We start from the raw sequence: 20,222 nt of genomic DNA, 5'->3' as shown, positions 1-20,222 counted from the left end.
GCAGTCCATGCCCGCATGCAACAAGACCTGAACGACATTCAGGCTTGGGCTGATAAGTGGCAAGTAACATTCACGCCACACAAGTGCCAGGCAATGACCATCTCCAACAAGCGAGAAACTACCCGTCTTACCTTGATGTTCTATGATGTTACCATCGCCCAATCCCTTACCATCAACATCCTGGTGGTCACCATTGACCAGAAAGTTAACTGGACCAACCTCCTAAATACTGTGGCAACAAGACCAAAACATTGATGTAAAATAGACTATTGAGAGAAAACTAGCAAGAAAAATAAAAACAGCTTGTAATAGCTTCTACAAGTATGGCTAGAAATAAAAAAGGGAAGGTGGCTCAACCGTGGCTATCAAGGGAAATCAGGGATAGTATTAAAGCCAAGGAAGTGGCATACAAATTGGCCAGAAATAGCAGCGAACCTGGGGACTGGGAGAAATTGAGAACTCAGCAGAGGAGGACAAAGGGTTTGATTAGGGCAGGGAAAATGGAGTATGAGAAGAAGCTTGCAGGGAACATTAAGACGGATTGCAAAAGTTTCTATAGATATGTAAAGAGAAAAAGGTTAGTAAAGACAAATGTAGGTCCCCTGCAGTCAGAATCAGGGGAAGTCATAACGGGGAACAAAGAAATGGCGGACCAATTGAACAAGTACTTTGGTTCGGTATTCACGAAGGAGGACACGAACAACCTTCCGGTTATAAAAGGGGTCGGGCGGTCTAGTAAGGAGGAGGAACTGAGGGAAATCCTTATTAGCCGGGAAATTGTGTTGGGGAAATTGATGGGATTGAAGGCCGATAAATCCCCAGGGCCTGATGGACTGCATCCCAGAGTACTTAAGGAGGTGGCCTTGGAAATAGTGGATGCGTTGACAGTCATTTTCCAACATTCCATTGACTCTGGATCAGTTCCTATGGAGTGGAGGGTAGCCAATGTAACCCCACTTTTTAAAAAAGGAGGGAGAGAGAAAACAGGGAATTATAGACCGGTCAGCCTGACATCGGTAGTGGGTAAAATGATGGAATCAATTATTAAGGATGTCATAGCAGTGCATTTGGAAAGAGGTGACATGATAGGTCCAAGTCAGCATGGATTTGTGAAAGGGAAATCATGCTTGACAAATCTTCTGGAATTTTTTGAGGATGTTTCCAGTAGAGTGGATAAGGGAGAACCAGTTGATGTGGTATATTTGGACTTTCAGAAGGCGTTCGACAAGGTCCCACACAAGAGATTGATGTGCAAAGTTAGAGCACATGGGATTGGGGGTAGTGTACTGACATGGATTGAGAACTGGTTGTCAGACAGGAAGCAAAGAGTAGGAGTAAATGGGTACTTTTCAGAATGGCAGGCAGTGACTAGTGGGGTACCGCAAGGTTCTGTGCTGGGGCCCCAGCTGTTTACACTGTTTTAGATGAGGGGATTAAATGTAGTATCTCCAAATTTGCGGATGACACTAAGTTGGGTGGCAGTGTGAGCTGCGAGGAGGATGCTGTGAGGCTGCAGAGCGACTTGGATAGGTTAGGTGAGTGGGCAAATGCATGGCAGATGAAGTATAATGTGGATAAATGTGAGGTTATCCACTTTGGTGGTAAAAACAGAGAGACAGACTATTATCTGAATGGTGACAGATTAGGAAAAGGGGAGGTGCAAAGAGACCTGGGTGTCATGGTACATCAGTCATTGAAGGTTGGCATGCAGGTGCAGCAGGCGGTTAAGAAAGCAAATGGCATGTTGGCCTTCATAGCAAGGGGATTTGAGTACAGGGGCAGGGAGGTGTTGCTACAGTTGTACAGGGCATTGGTGAGGCCACACCTGGAGTATTGTGTACAGTTTTGGTCTCCTAACCTGAGGAAGGACATTCTTGCTATTGAGGGAGTGCAGCGAAGGTTCACCAGACTGATTCCCGGGATGGCGGGACTGACCTATCAAGAAAGACTGGATCAACTGGGCTTGTATTCACTGGAGTTCAGAAGAATGAGAGGGGACCTCATAGAAACATATAAAATTCTGACGGGGTTAGACAGGTTAGATGCAGGAAGAATGTTCCCAATGTTGGGGAAGTCCAGAACCAGGGGTCACAGTCTAAGGATAAGGGGTAAGCCATTTAGGACCGAGATGCGGAGGAACTTCTTCACCCAGAGAGTGGTGAACCTGTGGAATTCTCTACCACAGAAAGTTGTTGAGGCCAATTCACTAAATATATTCAAAAAGGAGTTAGATGAGGTCCTTACTGCTAGGGGGATCAAGGGGTATGGCGAGAAAGCAGGAATGGGGTACTGAAGTTGAATGTTCAGCCATGAACTCATTGAATGGCGGTGCAGGCTAGAAGGGCCGAATGGCCTACTCCTGCACCTATTTTCTATGTTTCTATGTTTCTATGTAAAAAGAAAGAGAGTAGCAAAAGTAAACTTGGTCCTTTAGAGGCTGAGGCAGGAGAAATTATTATGCGGAATAAGGAAATGGCAGAAATGTTAAACAAATATTTTGTATCTGTCTTCACAGTAGAAGACACAAAATTGTGAGGAACCAAGGGTGTAATGAGGGTAAGGAACATAATGTAATTAATATAAGTTGAGAAAAAGAACGAGAGAAACTAATGGGACTAAAAGCCGACAAGTCCCTTGGACCTGATGGTGTACATCCTAGGGTTCTAAAAGAGGTGGCTAAAGAGATAGTGGATCTACAAAAATTCCCTAGATTCTTGAACAGTCCCAACGGATTGGAAGGTAACAAATGTAACCCTGCTATTTAAGAAAGGAAGGAGAGAGAAAACAGGGAACTACAGGCCAGTCGAGAAAATGCTGGAATCCATTGTTAAGGAAGTGGTATTAGAGCGCTTAAAAAATCATAACATGATTAGGCAGAGTCAGCATGGTATTATGAAATGGAAATTGGATTTGATAAATTTATTAGAGTTTTTTGAGATGTAAATAGCAGGATAGCTAAAAGGGAACCAGTGGATGTAGGATATTTGGATTTCCAAAAGACATTCGATAAGATGCCACATAAAAGGTTATTACACAAGATAAGGGCTCATGGGATTGGAGGTAATGTATTAGCATGGATAGAGGATTGGTTAATGGACAGAAAACATAGAATAGGGATAAACGGGTCTTTTTCAGGTTGGCAGGCTTTAACTAGTGGGATGCCGCAAAAATCAGTGCCGGGCCTCAGCTATTTACAACCTATGTTAATGACCTAGATGAAGAGACCGAGTGTAATGTATCGAAGTTTGCTGATGATACAAAGCTAGATGGGACAGTAAGCTGTGAGGAGAACACAAAAGTGTCTGCAAAGGGATATCGATAGACTAAGTGAGTGGGCAGTTAGGTGGCAGATGGAGTGTAATATAGGGAAATGTGAGGTTATTCACTTTGGTAGGAAGAATAGAAAAACAAAATATTTTTTATATGGTGAGAAACTTTTAAATGTTGGTGTTCAGAGAAATGTGGGTGTCCTTGTGCAAGTAACACAGAAAGCTAGCATGCAGGTACAACAATCAATAAGGAAGGCACATGGCATGTTGTCCTTTATTGCAAGGGGTTAGGAGTATAAGAGTAAGGGGGTTACAAATTGCCCCCCACCCTAAACGGGGTGCTCCCACCCATTTCGGTGGTTTTTACCACAGCTGCGGTTCAGGTCGACTCTTTCCCGAAATGGGATTCTTTATTTTTTTTTGTTTTGATCTGGAAGTCGGTCCAATGCAACAGCGACAGCAACTGAGGGGCAGAATTTGGGGTCGGGAGCGGTGTCACCGCTGCGATGACCTCATCACGGCTCTCCCCTTTACTTAAAGGGTAAAGCCTCTGCGCTTTTTAAACTTTGGCCCAATGGGCCACTAGGGAGGGCCTGTTGGTGGCCCGGCCGAACCCGGGGGTATATTTGTCGGGCCGACCTGGCAGTCGACTGACAAAAAAAAAACATGGCGGCAGCAGCAGTGCATCCTACTCTTTAAGGGAAGCCACACCACTATTATAGAAGGCCACAGCCTCACTGGACCGCCGGGCGGGCTGAAGATTTTTCGAAGGGAATGTCGCCGTATTGGGGTTAGATCGGCAGCGCACACAGTGATGATGTGCTTAACACTGACCGGCAGCAGTGGACTGGTAAGGGGAAATTGGGGCCCCGCCGGTTAAACTCGGGAGGGCAATTGGTCTAGCAGTGGCCATTCCACCAAAAGTCGCCGGCCACTTCACTGCGCAGCATGGCTGTTGATTTGCGGTGGTAACAGGCCTTGAGGAAAAAGGCAATTTCAGTTCCAGGAAGTCTTGCTAAAATTGTTACAGGGCCTTGGTGAAACCACACCTGGTTCTGTGCACAGTTTTGGTCTCCATATATTTTCAGGATATAATTGCCTTGGAGGCAGTGCAATGGAGGTTCACTAGATTGATTCCTGGGCTGAGACGACTGTCTTATGATGAGCGATTGTGTAGAATGGGCCTATACTCTCTGGAGTTTAGATGAAAGGTGATCTCATTGAAACATGGATTTTAGGCTTTTGAGATTTCGGGGCGGCAATGGCAGCGGGACAGACCTGATAGCACCTGGAAAAGGTTTGCGCCCTCGTCTGCAAAATTCAGCAAAAAATGCGGTTCCATAATCAGGGCGCAAAATCAGGCGTTACACAAGGAAGTTTTTGCACCCGAGCCGAAAATCGCGGTGTTAAAAAGTTTTGTTGATTTAAGGCACTTCATTGTTCTTTAGTGCCCTGCAACATAACGTTATATATTGTATGGATTAATTTTGGTGGGGTGAGTTTCTGTTACTTTGTTACAGTAAAATTTATGATTCATCGTTTGCCATTGGTGTCTTGTACATCATTCCAACGTTCACCAGAGATGTGCCTTTATGGGGGCACATAGCATATCCAGTATTAGCTCCAACCCTCCGTTTCCCTCATTTAGGAGAGCTGGTCCATTACGAGTTGGCAACGTGCAACTCTTGGTCCAGCTACATCTCCACACTGCTTCCCCCGTGGATGGTGTGGCTATCCAATGGGGGCCTTGCCAAGCTCCACTTCGTCGTCCTCCTCCTCCTGAGGTGAGCATGCAATCCCCACTAGCAATGCCTGGCCCCTCATGATGGCCAAGTTCTGCAATCTGCAGCACACCATAATAAATTCGGATACCTGTTGAGAGGAGTATTGAAGTTTGCCTCCAGAGCAGTCCAGGCATTGGTCTGCCTGTAGGAAATGGCATATCTCTGTCAACACTTCCTTTCAGAAGTGCAACCTTAACATAAGAACATAAGAAATAGGAGCAGGAGTAGGCCATACGGCCCCTCGAACCTGCATGCCATTTAATACGATCATGGCTGATCTGATCTTGGACTCAGGTCCACTTTCCTGCCTGTTCCCCATAACCCCTTATCGGTTAAGAAACTGTCTAACTCTGTCTTAAATTTATTCAATGACCCAGCTTTCACAGCTCTCTGAAGCAGTGAATTTCACAGATTTACAACCCTCTGAGAGAAGAAATTCCTCCTCATCTCAGTTTTAAATGGGCAGCCCCTTATTCTAAGATTAAGCCCCCTTGTTCTCGTCTCCTCTATCAGTTGAAACATCCTCTCTGCATCCATCTTGTCAAGCCCCCTCATAATCTTATACGTTTCGATAAGATCACCTCTCATTCTTCTGAATTCCAATGAGTAGAGGCCCAACCTACTCAACCTTTCCTCATAAGTCAACCCCTTCATCTCTGGAATCAACCAGGTGAAACTTCTCTGAACTGCCTCCAAAGCAAGTATATCCTTTCGTAAATATGGAAACCAAAACTGTACACAGTATACCAGGTGTGGCTTCACCAATACCTTGTATAACTGTAGCAAGTCTCCCCTGCTTTTATACTCCATCCCTTTGCAATAAAGGCCAAAATTCTATTGGCCTTCCTGATCACTTGCTCTACCTGCATACTAACCTTTTGTGCTTCATGCATCAGGATCTCCAGGTCCCGCTGTACTGCAGCACTTTGCAATTTTTCTCCATTTAAATAATAACTTGCTCTTTGATTTTTTTTTCTGCCAAAGTGCATAACCTCACACTTTCCAACATTATATTCCATCTGCCAAATTTTTACCCACTCACTTAGCCTGTCTATGTTCATTTGCAGGTTTTTGTGTCCTCCTCACACATTGCTTTTCCCCCTAAATTTGTATCGTCAGCAAACTTGGCTACGTTACACTCTGTCCCTTCATCCTCGTCATTAATATAGATTGTAAATAGTTGGGGTCCCAGCACTGATCCCTGCGGCACCCCACTAGTTACTGATTGCCAACAATTTATCCTGACTCTCTGTTTTCTGTTAGTTAGCCAATTCTCTATCCATGCTAATATATTACCCCCAACCCTGTGAACTTTTATCTTGTGCAGTAACCTTTTATGTGGCACCTTGTCAAATGCCTTGTGGAAGTCCAAATACACCACATCCACTGGTTCCCCTTTATCCACCCTGTTCGTTACATCCTCAAAGAATTCTAGCAAATTTGTCAAACATGACTTCCCCTTCATAAATCCATGCTGACTCTGACTGACTGAATTATGCTTTACCAAATATCCTGCTACTGCTTCTTTAATAATGGACTCCAACATTTTCCCAACCACAGATGTTAGGCTAGCTGGTCGATAGGTTCCTACTTTTTGTCTGCCTCTTTTTTTAAATAGGAGCGTTACATTTGCAGTTTTCCAATCTGCTGGGACCTCCCCAGGACCCAGGTAATTTTGGTAAATTACAACCAATGCATCCACTATCCCTACCATTACTTCTCTTAAAACCCTAGGATGCAAGCCATCAGGTCCAGGGGATTTATTTGCCTTTAGTCCCATTATCTTACTGAGGACCACCTCCTTAGTGATTGTGATTGTGTTAAGTTCCTCCCCCGCAATAGCTCCTTGACTATCCACTGTTGGAATATTTTTAGTGTCCTCTACTGTAAAGACCGATACAAAGTATTTGTTCAGAGTTTCTGTCATCTCCATGTTCCCAATCACTAATTCCCCGGTCTCGTCTTCTAAGGAACCAACATTTACTTTAACCACTCTTTTCCTTTTTATATACCTATAGAAACTCTTGCTATCTGTTTTTATATTTTGTGCTAGTTTACTTTCATAGTCTATCTTCCCTTTCTTAATCATTTTTTTAGTCATTCTTTGCTGGCATTTAAAAGCTTCCCAATCTTCTGTCCTCCCACTAGTTTTGGCCACTTTGTAGGCCCTTGTTTTTAATTGGATACCGTCCTTTATTTCTTTAGTTAGCCACGGATGGCTATCTTTTCTTTTACATCCTTTCCTCCTCACTGGAATATATTTTTCTTGAGAGTTATGAAATATCTCCTTAAATGTACGCCACTGTTCATCAACCGTCCTGCACTTTAATCTATTTTCCCAGTCTACTTTAGCCTTCTCACACACTGCTCATCAGAGAGCTGGAGGTATGAGCGTTGGTGCCTGTAAATCCGTGAGGTGTAAGTCCTCGACCCTATATGTCATCGGCCTCTCCTCATCCATGGGCCGACATGGCCAAGAGCTTGGCGCTACCTGGCAATAGCATGGAGCATGATATGCTGGCGAACTAATAATGCCCCATTAAATTTTTTCACTCACCTTGTAAGGCCACTGTAATGTCAATTAAAAGTGCTGTTTGCAAGTCGAAGCTTCAAGCAGCGTGATGTGTGCAACCATTTCAGTCAATGTGGCCTGCCATGTCGGATTCTCATCCTCCATTTAAAAACATTGCTGCACCCTGGGAACGCCTGGTTTTTCAGACGATTCCTGGGACGGGTCTTGAGGTGCTGAATTTTGCATCGGGGCACTAGCGGAGCATTGCATGACAATTGACGTCATGATCTCATGGAACTAGGCGGGGCGGTAAGTTTTTGCGCCGCCACAAACCATGAGTGGAATTTGCCAGCCGGGCGGTAAAAGCTGGATGCCCAGCGTTACGCCTAGGAACACCATTTAGCGCCCTTGAAGGGTGCAAACAGGTGCAAATGAGCTGAAAATCAGGCCCAAAAGATTCTGAAGGGGATTGACAGGGTAGATGCTGAGAGGTTGTTTCCCCTGGCTGGAGTGTCTAGAACAAGGGGGCACCGTCTCAGGATAAGGGGTAGGCCATTTAAGACAGAAATGAGGAGGAATTTCTTCACTCAGAGGGTTGTGAATCTTTGGAATTCTTTGCTCCAGAGGGCTGTGGATGCTGAGTCTCTGAATATATTCAAGGGTGAGATGGATAGATTTCTTAATCTCGAGGATTCAAGGGATATGGAGATCAGGCAGGAAAGTGGAGTTGAGGTCGATGATCAGCCATGATCTTATTGAATGGCGGAGCAGACCTAAGGGGCGGTATGGCCTACTCCTGCTCCTATTTCTTATATTAAGAGCAGGTCAGAGGCTGAGTATTCTGCGGCGAGTGTCTCATCTCCGGACTCCCCAAAACCTTTCCACCATCTACACGGCACGTCAGGAATGTGATGGAATACTCTCCACTTGCCTGGATGAGTGCAGCACCAACAACACTCAAGAAGCTTGACACCATCCAGGACAAAGCAGCCCGCTTGATTGGCACTCCATCCATCATCTTAAACATGCACACCCTCCACAACCTGCACACCCTGCTGCAGTGCATCTACAAAATGCACTGCAACAATTTGCCAAGGCTTCTTCGACAGCACCTCCCAAACCCGAGACCTCTACCACCTGGAAGGACAAGGGCATCAGGCGCATGGAAACACCACCACCTCCAAGTTCCCCTCAAAGTCACACACCATCCTGACTTGGAATATATCGCGATTCCTTCATTGTCGCTGGGGTAAAATCCTGGAACTCCCTCCCTAACAGCACCTTCACCAGTGGTTCAAGAAGGTGGCTCACCACCATCTTCTCAAGGGCAATTAGGGATGGGTAATAAATGCTGGCCTTGCCAGCGATGCCCATATCCCATGATTGAATTTTTAAAAAATTAGTCAACAGCCTATCCCCAGAAATGGAGATGGAGAAGTCGAGGAAGGGAAAGGGAGATTTGGAGATGGATCATGTTAAGGCGAGGGAAGGGTGGAAATTAGATGACATTTTCCAGTTCCAGCAAGAGCAGGTAAAGGCACCGGTACAGTCATCAATGTATCAGAAAATGAGGTGAGGGAGGGGACCCGGTTAGGATTGGAACAAAGACTGTTCAAACATGCCATCTTGTGAACTGTTTACTTTAGTTTATATGCAAATGACTTCTGGTATCATCAGAAAAATGATTTTAATCAGTACTTAAACACTGTGAAATGCAATTTTATACTTGTGAAATCATGTAATATTATCAATTATGAATATTTAATATAAGTATAACATTTACTGTCCCCAGTGATGAATATCATGTACTTGTTTTGCCCTTCATACAGAGAGATGATACGCTTCGCCAGCATTTAGCAGATGCTGTTGCTTGCTGTTGCAAGTGGGGTAACAACAGGGTCGCCTTCGGAGAAAATGGGGCTGTGGCCCCACTGGTCCACTACCTGAAATCAAAAAATCCACTGGTCCATCGTGCTACAGCAGAAGCCCTGCACCAGCTTTCATTTGATCCTAAGAACTGCATTACTATGCACGAGAATGGTGTGGTTAAGGTAAGATTTTACAATTCCCCAAATTTACAAGTGAATATTTTTTTTCTATGTACATTACATAGAATTACATAGAATATACAGCACAAAAACAGGCCACTTGGCACAACCAGTCCTTGACAGCATTTATGCTTCACTCTAGCCTCCTCCCATCCTTTTTCATCTAACACCATCAGCATAACCCTTCTCCCGCATATGTTTCTCTAGCTTCCTCTTAAATGCATCTATATTATTTACTTTAACTACTCCCTGTGGTAGCGAGTTCCACATTCTCACCACTCTCTGGCTAAAGAAGTTTCTTCTGAATTTCCTATTTGATTTCTTGATGATTATCTTATATTGATGGCCTCTAGTTTTGCTCTTCCACACAAGTGGAAATACACTCTCTGAGCAGAGTTCCCAGCCCTGCAAGTGCGGGTTTAGAGGCGAGCCTGCTGTCAAAATGGCCCTGATTGATAGCGAGTCGGGATCCTGTTCAGAACCACACTCCGTGTGCCTTTCTGACCTGTCAAATCTGCATTCGGATAGCAGACCAACAGCAAGCGGCAGGACATCATTAAAAGGTACTTACATGCTAGTTACGAGGCTTAAAAACAAGCACTTACAATTTTACCAACCTTTTGATGGGTGTGCCGTGCCTCAGAGAACACGTCAGGTAAGTGGAGTCGGGCTCTCAGTTGCAAAGTCCTTACACTACAGTATGAAACCACACGAGGCACATTCTGGGGACAAGGTCACTCTGTGACCTGAACTCTTTATTCACAGGACTCCAAAGACGATAACCCTGCGTGGGACCTCCCTTTTTATACCTGTGAGATCAGGTAAGGAGTGTCTCCCACAAGTTCACCCCTTGTGGTCAAGGTGTGCATCTAGGTTGAGTGTATACAGTAATACAGTGGTTTTACATTGTGGTTACATACATGACATCACCCCTCCCCCCCCCCCCCAAGTCTTATTGGGATCATAGGTTTAGTCTTTCAGGTGGTCTACGCTCCCTCATGGAGCGCTGCAGTTGGGGCTCTGGTTGTTGGACACTGACATGAGTGTCTGTCACCTGTGGTGATTCCGGCCTGTCCAGGCTGACCGCAGGGACTGTGCATTCTTCTGATTACTCTTGTTGCTCGTTCACTGGCGGTGTGGTGAGCTCCATCTCATGGTCTTCTTCAGGTTTCTCCGTGTCGATGCTGAACCTTTTTTTTACTTGGTCCAGATGCTTACGGCATATCTGACCATTGTTGAGTTTTACCACGATGACCCTATTCCCCTCTTTGTCAATTACAGTGCCCTCAAGCCATTTGGGCCCCATGGCGTGATTGAGGACGAATACAGGATCATTTATTTCTATCCATCTCCCCCTCGAATTACGGTCATGGTATTCATTTTGTGACTTGCGCCTGCCCTCAACTATGTCGGTTAGGACTGGGTGAATGAGGGACAACTGAGTTTTGAGTGTCCGTTTCATTAGTAGCTCTGTGGGCGGGACCCCCGTGAGCGAGTGCGGTCGGGATCTATAGGCCAGCAGGAGACGCGATAGAAACATAGAAACATAGAAACATAGAAAATAGGTGCAGGAGCAGGCCATTCAGCCCTTCTAGCCTGCACCGCCATTCAATGAGTTCATGGCTGAACATGAAACTTCAGTACCCCCTTCCTGCTTTCTCGCCATAACCCTTGATCCCCCGAGTAGTAAGGACTTCATCTAACTCCCTTTTGAATATATTTAGTGAATTGGCCTCAACTACTTTCTGTGGTAGAGAATTCCACAGGTTCACCACTCTCTGGGTGAAGAAGTTTCTCCTCATCTCGGTCCTAAATGGCTTACCCCTTATCCTCAGACTGTGACCCCTGGTTCTGGACTTCCCCAACATTGGGAACATTCTTCCTGCATCTAACCTGTCTAAACCCATCAGAATTTTAAACGTTTCTATGAGGTCCCCTCTCATTGTAGGGAGAGTCCTTGAATCCTGAGCATACCTTGCTTAATGATTTGGACCGCACGTTCCGCCTGGCCATTGGAGGCCGGCTTGAGCGGCGCAATCCTGACGTGGTTGATGCCATTGCCCGACATAAACTCTCGGAATTCGTAGTTTGTGAAACATGGGCCATTACCACTAACCAGGATGTCCGGCAAGCCATGGGTTGCAAAGATCGCATGTAGGCTTTCCACGGTGGTGGATGACGTGCATGAATTCAGAATGATGCACTCGATCCATTTCGAGTACGCATCTACCACAATAAGGAACATCTTTCCCATGAACGGGCCCGCGTAGTTAACATGAATGCGTGATCATAGCCTGGTGGGCCAGGGCCACGGGCTGAGCGGAGCCTCCCTGGGGGCATTACCCAGCTGGGCACACGTCGTGGACCTGCGAACACAGTGTTCCAGGTCTGAATCAATTCCAGGCCACCAAATATGTGACCGGGCAATGGCCTTCATTAGCACAATGACTGGGTGCTCGCTGTGGAGTTCCCTGATGAAAGCCTCCCTGCCCTTCTGGGGCATAACTATCTGGTTGCCCCATAGTAGACAGTCGGCTTGGATGGAGAGCTCATCCTTCCGTCTGTGGAACAGTCTGACCTCCTCAGGGCATGCTCCATGTGCGGGCGCCCAATCCACAGTCAGGACACATTTCTTAATCAGGGACAGGAGGGGATCTCTGTTTGTCCAGATTTTGATCTGGCGGGCTGTGATGGGGGAGCCTGCGCTGTCAATGGCATCACCAGCCATGACCACCTCAAAGCTTTGCTCCGCTGCCGCCTCAGTGGTGGCCAGTGGAAGCCTGCTGAGCGCGTCAGCGCAATTTTCAGTGCCGGGCCGGTGCCGGATGGAGTAGTCATAAGCAGCCAGCGTGAGAGCCCATCGGTGAATGCGAGCTGATGCGTTGGCATCGATGGCCTTGCTGTCTGACAACAGGGATGTTAATGGCTTGTGGTCCGTCTCTAATTCAAACTTTCTACCAAAGAGGTACTGATGCATTTTTTTTACACCATAGACACATGCAAGCGCTTCCTTCTCGACCATCCCATATCCCCGTTCTGCTTGAGAGAGCGACCTGAAGGCATAAGCCACAGGTTGTAGTTGACGCTCAGCATTGCCCTGCTGCAACACACACCCAACCCCATAGAATGATGCATCATATGTCAGAACCAATTTTTTACAGGGCTCGTACAGGGTCAACAACTTATTTGAACAAAGTAGGTTTCGCATCCGATCAAAAGCCCGTTCCTGACAGTCCCCCCAAAACCAATCGCAACCCTTACGCAGGAGCACGTGTAGTGGCTCCAACAACGTGCTTAAGTTCGACAGAAAGTTCCTGAAATAGTTCAACAGTCCCAGGAATGAATGCAACTCCGATGTGTTGCAGGGCCTGGGTGCTCGTCGAATCGCCTCTGTTTTGGATTCGGTGGGCCGAATCCCATCTGCAGCAACCCACCTGCCCAGAAACTCAACCTCAGGAGCTAAGAACACACATTTAGACTTCTTGAGTCGCAGGCTTACCCGGTCCAGTCGGCGTAGCACCTCCTCCAGGTTGTGGAGGTGTTCTTCGGTGTCTCGACCCGTGATGAGGATGTTGTCCTGGAATACGATCGTTCCAGGAATGGATTTAAGCAGGCTTTCCATGTTTTGTTGAAAAATCACGGCCGCTGACCGAATGACAAACGGGCACCTGTTATAAATGAACAGTCCCTTGTGTGTGGTGATGGTGGTCAGTAGTTTAGATTCATCGGCCAATTCCTGGGTCATATAGGCTGAAGTGAGGTCCAACTTGGTGAACAGCTTGCCGCTTGCCGCCTGTCCTCCGCTCTCGGGAGCGGGTATTGATCTTGTAGGGACACCCAATTGATGGTGGCCTTGTAGTCGCCACAGATCCTGACAGAGCCATCCACTTTTAGGACGGGAACGATGGGAACGATCGCCCAGTCGCTGAATTCAGCAGGCAAGATGATGCCCTCTCTCAACAGCCGGTCCAATTCGCTCTCGATCTTTTCCCGCATCACATACGGTACCGCTCTGGCTTTGTGGTGCACTGGCCTGGCGTCCGGAGTGATATGTATCACTACTTTAGTGCCTTTGAAAGTCCCGACGCCAGGTTGGAATAGTGAATCGAATTGTTGTAGAACTTGTGAGCACGAACTTCGCTCCACAGATGACATTGCGTGAACATCCCCCCATTTCTAGTTCATCTCGGCTAACCAGCTCCTCCCCAACAGTGCGGGACCATTGCCCGGGACAATCCAGAGCGGCAGCCGATTCACTAACCCATTGTGTGTGACAGCCAACATTGCACTGCCTAGCACAGGAATGATTTCTTTAGTGTAAGTCCGTAATTGTGTCTCAATATGTGCTAATTTGGGTCTACTGGCTTTAATTGGCCATAGTTTCTCAAATTGCTGAACGCCCATGAGTGACTGGCTGGCCCCAGTGTCCAGCTCCTTGCGTACTGGGATAAGGTTTAATAAAACCCTCATCATCATTGGTGCCGTTTTGGTGTATGAACTATGAATATTCGCCACAAGGACCCGCTGAACCTCGGCGTCCATCAATTTGCCCCAAAAGTCATCCTGCCTCAAAGAACCTTCTTCTGGTCCATCCGCCTCATATTAGTCTGGTTGCAGACTTCCTGCACATTTGAGCTAAGTGGCCACTGAGATTGCAGTTCCTGCAGAGAAACTGTTGAAATCTGCAAGATCTAGCTGAGTGTTTTCCCCCACACCTCCAGCATGACTTAAACTTCCCATTGTTGTGAACAAAGTGACTATGGCCAGGCATTCCGTGCTGACTGTCCCTTTGACTGCTCTTAAGTACCCTATTAGTGGATGTCAATGGCCCCATCCCGGGCCGCATTGTCCACTGTGATGGCGTGAATGTCCGTTCAGCCTGCCATTGTCTCTGTTGAAGTCCTACTCTGGGGTCTATTGCTGCATGGGGAGTGTCGGACTGCCCCTGCCTGCCTGCGGGGCTCTAAGTTGCATTGATGATGTTGACTCCCTGATCCATCACCGTGTTAGAGGCAGAATTGCACGCGTATATTATTTCCGTCTCTTCCTCCCCCACCATGAAAGTTTGAGCTAACGATGCCGCTGCTTCCAAGGTCAAATCCTTGGTCTCAATTAATTTGCGGAAAATTCCCGCATGACCGATGCCCTCGATAAAGAAGTCCCTGAGCATCTCCCCCCTGCAGGCATCTGTGAACTTACAGAGGCTGGCCAAACGCCGGAGGTCCGCTACGAAGTCCGATATGCTCTGTCCTTCACAACGTCGGTGGGTGTAGAATCTGTGTCGGGCCATATGTATGCTACTCGCCGGTTTGAGGTGCTCCCCGATCAATTTACTAAGTTCTTCAAAGGTTTTGTCCGCCGGCTTTTCGGGTGTTAGTAAGTCCTTCATGAGCGCGTAAGTCTTTGGTCCGCAGCTGGTCAAAAGGTGAGCCCTTCGCTTTTCGGCCGCTGCATCCCCCAGCCATTCTTTCGTAACGAAGCTTTGCTGAAGCCTCTCGACAAAATCGTCCCAGTCTTCCCCAACACAGTACCGTTCCTCTGTGCTACCGGTGGCCATTCTCGTGGGTCATGAATTCCCGTTTCTCATCGCCAATGTAAAGTCCTTACTCTACAGTATGAAACCACACGAGGCACATTCTGGGGACAAGGTCACTCTGTGACCTTAACTCTTTCTTCACAGGACTCCAAAGACGATGACCCTGCACAGGATCTCCCTTTTTATACCTGTGAGATCAGGTAAGGAGTATCTCCCACACGTTCACCCCTTGTGGTCAAGGTGTGCATCTAGGTTGAGTGCATATAGTCATACAATGGTGTTACATTGTGGTTACATACATGACATCCAGTGACTATTACTTTGGCTAGTTGGCAATTGCAGAAATGGTATAAAAGCAACCATTTCACAACTGTTCACTTTCCAATGTCAGATGCTGAAGCCTTCAGGGTTTGGAAGAAACTTTTGAGCTGTCTGCACTTTGGAAGTGTTTGCAGTGAACTCTCTAATTACTGTCACCTCCTTGGAGCAACCTCTTTCACCATTGACAGGGCGCTTCTGTCATTTTAACCTCACCTGCCATCTATTCCAGCACATCGGTGCCTTTGAAAAAAATCTCACCTTGATCCTTAGAATTCCACCATGATCAGCCCGAACACCAACATCATGAAACACACCAACATCAACAACAACATCAACCTTATCTGATGCTGCACAGAACACAGGGCATCAGGACCTGACCACATTGCTGCCCTGTGATGGCCTCACCATGGCCATATTTACTTCACTTCACGCTGTGCATGATGTACATCACACATGATGTACCAGGTTGGCAGCACCCCACACCAGCTCCATAAAGCATCCCTGCAATGTCCAACCCATTCCTTTCACACTCATGACCATTATGTCTCACCATTCATTACAATTCACTAAGCCACTTCCAAAGGTGCCCACAAGTCTGTCCAAGAGCGCAACGTGCTGAAAGTAAAGATTTTAATGTTTGGCAACACATCAACATTAACTATACATGAACATTGACTGAAGGACCCAAGTGCCTACCCTTTTGTACAAAAGCAAAATACTGCGGATGCTGGAATCTGAAATAAAAACAGAAAATGCTGGAAACCTCAGCGAGTCAGGCAGCAGCTGTGGAGAGAAACAGAGTTAACGTTTTGTGTCGATGACCCTTCATCAGAACTGGCGAATGTTCGAAATAACAGATTCTAGGAGCACTGAAAGGAGGAGGCGAGGAAAGAACAAAAGGGAAGGTCTGTGATAGGGTGGAAGACAGGAGAAATTTGAGAGATAAAAGAGAGAGAGGGATGGGTGGAGGTGCAAGGTAACTTGGCGTGAGTAAGGATGTGCAGGGGTGGAGTAGGGAAGGCAGAGTGATGGGGATGTGATGTGTGGCACAACAGGATGAGGTTGAGTGTGGCTTTGCAGTAACATTTCATGAACAACTGAGATCATTGAAAGATTTGCGCCAGCTCCTCCAGACAATATCCTTGCTTGTGCCCTCCTGTGCAATGTGCAACCAGGCTGTGTTGGTCTCCTGGAGAGGTCTCTTACGTTTATTGGAATGGAAGAGAACCTCCCTGCATGCTGTGACTCCTTCCATAAGCATCTGGAAGGAGTCATGGGAGAGCCTGGGTGCAGCCGTGCACCTTTGTGCAGTGTTTGCCAGTGTTTGTAGTAGCTCAATGCTGCAAAGCACTGACAGAAGAACTGTCAAAAAAAATTGGGAATGGTCCCTTTAAGGAAGCCTGCAGATGATGCGTCATCAGACCCGCTTCCAGTTAATTGGCCAGGAAATCCGCAGGGTGGGCTTAACAAGCTCCAGCCTGGAAGATTGAAGGGAGAGGGCTGGCTGCACTTTGGAGCGGGTTTCCCATGCTGCACCAATGCCGCCCGCATCGAACTCGTCTCTGTTGGCGAAATCCCGGCCTAAGTGTCTACTCTATCAAAGCTTTCATAATTTTAAAGACGTCTATTTGGTCACCACTCAGCCTTCCCTTTTCAAGAGAAAAGAGACCCAGCCTGTTCATCCTTTCCTGATAGGTATACCCTCGCAGTTCTGATATCATCCCTGTAAATCATTTTTGAAACCTCTGGCGTGCCTCTATATCATTTTTATAATATGACAACCAGAACTGCACACAGTACTCCAAGTGTGGTCTAACCAAGGTTCGATAGCAGTTTAGCATAACTTCTTTTCAATTCTATCCCTCTAGATTTGCTTTTGTTATGGCCTTATTGTACACTCACATCCAAGTCATTAATAAATATCAAGAAAAGCCGTGGTCCTCATACCGACCCCTGGGAAACACCACTATATGCCTTCCTCCAGTCCGAAAAACAACTGTTCACCACTACTCTCTGTTTGCTGTTCCTTAGCCAATTTCTTATCCATTCTGCCACTGTCCCTTTTATTCCATGGGCTTCAACTTTGGAAATCCATGTACACCATGTCAACTGCATTGCCCTCATCAACCCTCTCTGTTACCTCATCAAAAATTAACATCAAGTTATTTAAACATAATTTGCCTTAACAAATCTGTGCTGGCTTTCCTTAATTAATCCTCACTTGTCCAAATGACTCTTAATTTTGTCCCTGATTATTGTTTCTAAAACCTTCCGCACTGACTAGCCTATAGTTGGTGGATTTATCTTTACACCCCTTTTTTGAACAAGGGTGTAACATTTGCAATTCGCCAGCTCTCTGGCACCACCTCCGCTTCTAAGGAGGATTTTAAGATTATTTGATTTAAGTACCTCTGCTATTTCTTCCCTCACTTCCCCCAGTGTCCAAGGATGCATCCCATCCGATTCTGGTGACATATCTACAGCCAGCCTTTCTAGCACCATGTCTTTAGCAATTCTTATCCCATCCAGTATCTCCTCTACCTCCTCCTTTACTATGTCTATGGCAGCATCTTCTTCCTTGGTGAAGACAGATGCAAAATACTCATTTAGTACCTCAGCCATACCCTCTACCTCCATGCATAGCTCTCCTTTTTGGTCCCTAATCGGCCCCACCCTCCACTTCAGAAATTCTTCCCCCTCTCTGCCCTTTACACTATTATTATTCCAGTCTATGGGCCCAAGGTTCGGGCCGCGCCTAAAATGGCACAGCCAGGACCTGGACGCCCGTTTTTCGCGCCACAAAGTGCGCCTAAAAAAAAACTTACCTATTCTCCGGCTCCCTGCAGGCCCTCTGGAACCCGGCGCAGCGCAGCACGAGCTGTGGGGGGGCGGAGCCACGTCCCTGCGCTGAAAACAGTGCCGGGACCTCTGCACATGCGCGCTACAGTGGGCGCGCATGTGCAGTAGCTCCAGGCGCCCAAAACTGTGGGAGGGGCCCGAAGCACGCAGCCCCTAGCCCTGGCCGAATGGCCTCACTGGGGCTGCGTGGATAAGGCTCCTCCCACCTGACCGGACCCGACCCGACCCGACCCCTGCTCTCCCCCCCACCCCCCCGCGGCGACTCGACCTCTGCTTCCCCCCGCACCCCCCCCCAACCCCGGTGACCCGACCTCCGCGACTCTCTCTTCCCCCTCCCCCTCCGACCTCCGCGACTCTCCCACCCCGACCTCCACGACTCTTCCCCCCCCGACCTCCGCGACTCCCCCCCCCTCCCGGATCTCCGCGACTCTCCTCCCCCCCGGACCTCCGCTACCCCCCCCCCCACGAGTCCCGACGCCACCTACCTGTAAATCCAGCCCGAAGTCTTGGGCCCAGACGTTCAGCCTCCTTCTCTCCCTTCCTTCCTTCCTTCCTTCCTTCCTCCCTCCCTCCCTCCCTCCCTCCCTCTCTCTCTCCTTCCCTCCCTCCCTCCCTCTCTTCCTCCCTCCCTCTCGCCTTCACTCCCTCCCTCCCTCTCGCCTTCCCTCCCTCCCTCCCTCTCTCCTTCCCTCCCTCGCTCCTTCTCTCCATCCCTCCCTCCCTCTCTCCCTCCCTCCTCTCTCCTTCCCTCCCTCCTCTCTCCTTCCCTCCCTCCCTCCTCTCTCCTTCCCTCCCTCCCTCCTCTCTCCTTCCCTCCCTCCTCTCTCCTTCCCTCCCTCCCTCCTCTCTCCTTCCCTCCCTCCCTCGTCTCTCCTCCCCTCCTTCCCTCCTCTCTCCCGTCTCCCCCGCCCTCCTCTCTCCCTTCTCCCCATTTCCGCCTCCCTTCTCCTCCCCCCTTCTCCTCCCCCCTTCTCCTCTCCCCCCCTTCTCCTCCCCCCCTTCTCCTCACCCCCCTTCTCCTCTCCCCCCCTTCTCCTCCCCCCCTTCTCCTCCCCCCCTTCTCCTCGCCCCTCCTCTCCTCCTCCCACCCTCCTCCTCCACCCCCCTCCTCCTCCTCCCCCTCCCTCCACCCCCCTCCTCCTCCTCCTCCCCCTCCCACCCCCCTTCTCCCCTTCTCCCCCTCCCCTCGCTGTCAGAAACACAGACACTGACAGACAGAGTGAGAGACACACACACAGACAGACAGAGAGAGAGATAGAGACACTGACAGAGACACAATGGGGGGGCCGTCCCAGCACGCTGTTGGAGGACTCTCGGTGCTGCAGTCGGTAAGTAGAAAATGTTTTATTTATTGATTTTTTTAAATGTTTTAATTTTTTAATTAATTTTTTTTGATTGATTTATTGGTTGATTTATTGATGTATTTATCATTTATTATTGATGATAGCTCTTTATTTGTAAAACTGAAGTGTTTAATGTTTGTAAACTTCCTTTTAAACCCCCCCCCCCGCCATTCCCTACGCCTAATTTGTAACCTACGCCTGATTTTCTAAAGTGTAGACAAGGTTTTTTCGAACAAAAATCTTCACTTACTCCATTCTAAGTTAGTTTGGAGTAAGTTTTCACTGCCTAAACTTTGAAAACAGGCGTAAGTGGCCGGACACGCCCCCTTTTGAAAAAAAAATTCTGTTCCAAAGTGAAACTGTTCTAACTGACTAGAACTGGAGCAAACTAAATGCCGAGAATTCAAATTTCTAAGATACTCCATTCTAAACCAGTTGCTCCAAAAAAACAGGAGCAACTCAGGCCGAAACTTGGCCCCTATATGAGGATAGTTGAAGTCCCCTATTATCACTATTCTATAGTTCTTGCATCTCTCTGTAATTTCTCTGC

The 20,222-nt window shown here is 47.6% G+C and overlaps 1 protein-coding gene across 5 annotated transcripts in view; it reads left to right on the top strand.

Annotated features, from left to right (window-relative positions):
- Nucleotides 1–20,222, top strand: part of odad2 (outer dynein arm docking complex subunit 2) — a 671,461-nt gene that overhangs the window by 543,435 nt on the left and 107,804 nt on the right. For all 5 annotated transcript variants that reach the window (XM_070881478.1, XM_070881480.1, XM_070881476.1 and 2 more), the window contains one exon: nt 9,395–9,616. In XM_070881478.1, the coding sequence (XP_070737579.1) occupies nt 9,395–9,616 (222 nt within the window). The remainder of the gene's footprint in view (nt 1–9,394; nt 9,617–20,222) is intronic.

Source organism: Pristiophorus japonicus, chromosome 5 (assembly GCF_044704955.1).
Source record: "Pristiophorus japonicus isolate sPriJap1 chromosome 5, sPriJap1.hap1, whole genome shotgun sequence".
NCBI classification, from domain to species: Eukaryota; Metazoa; Chordata; class Chondrichthyes; family Pristiophoridae; genus Pristiophorus; species Pristiophorus japonicus.
This window is presented reverse-complemented; position numbering and strand designations above follow the sequence as displayed.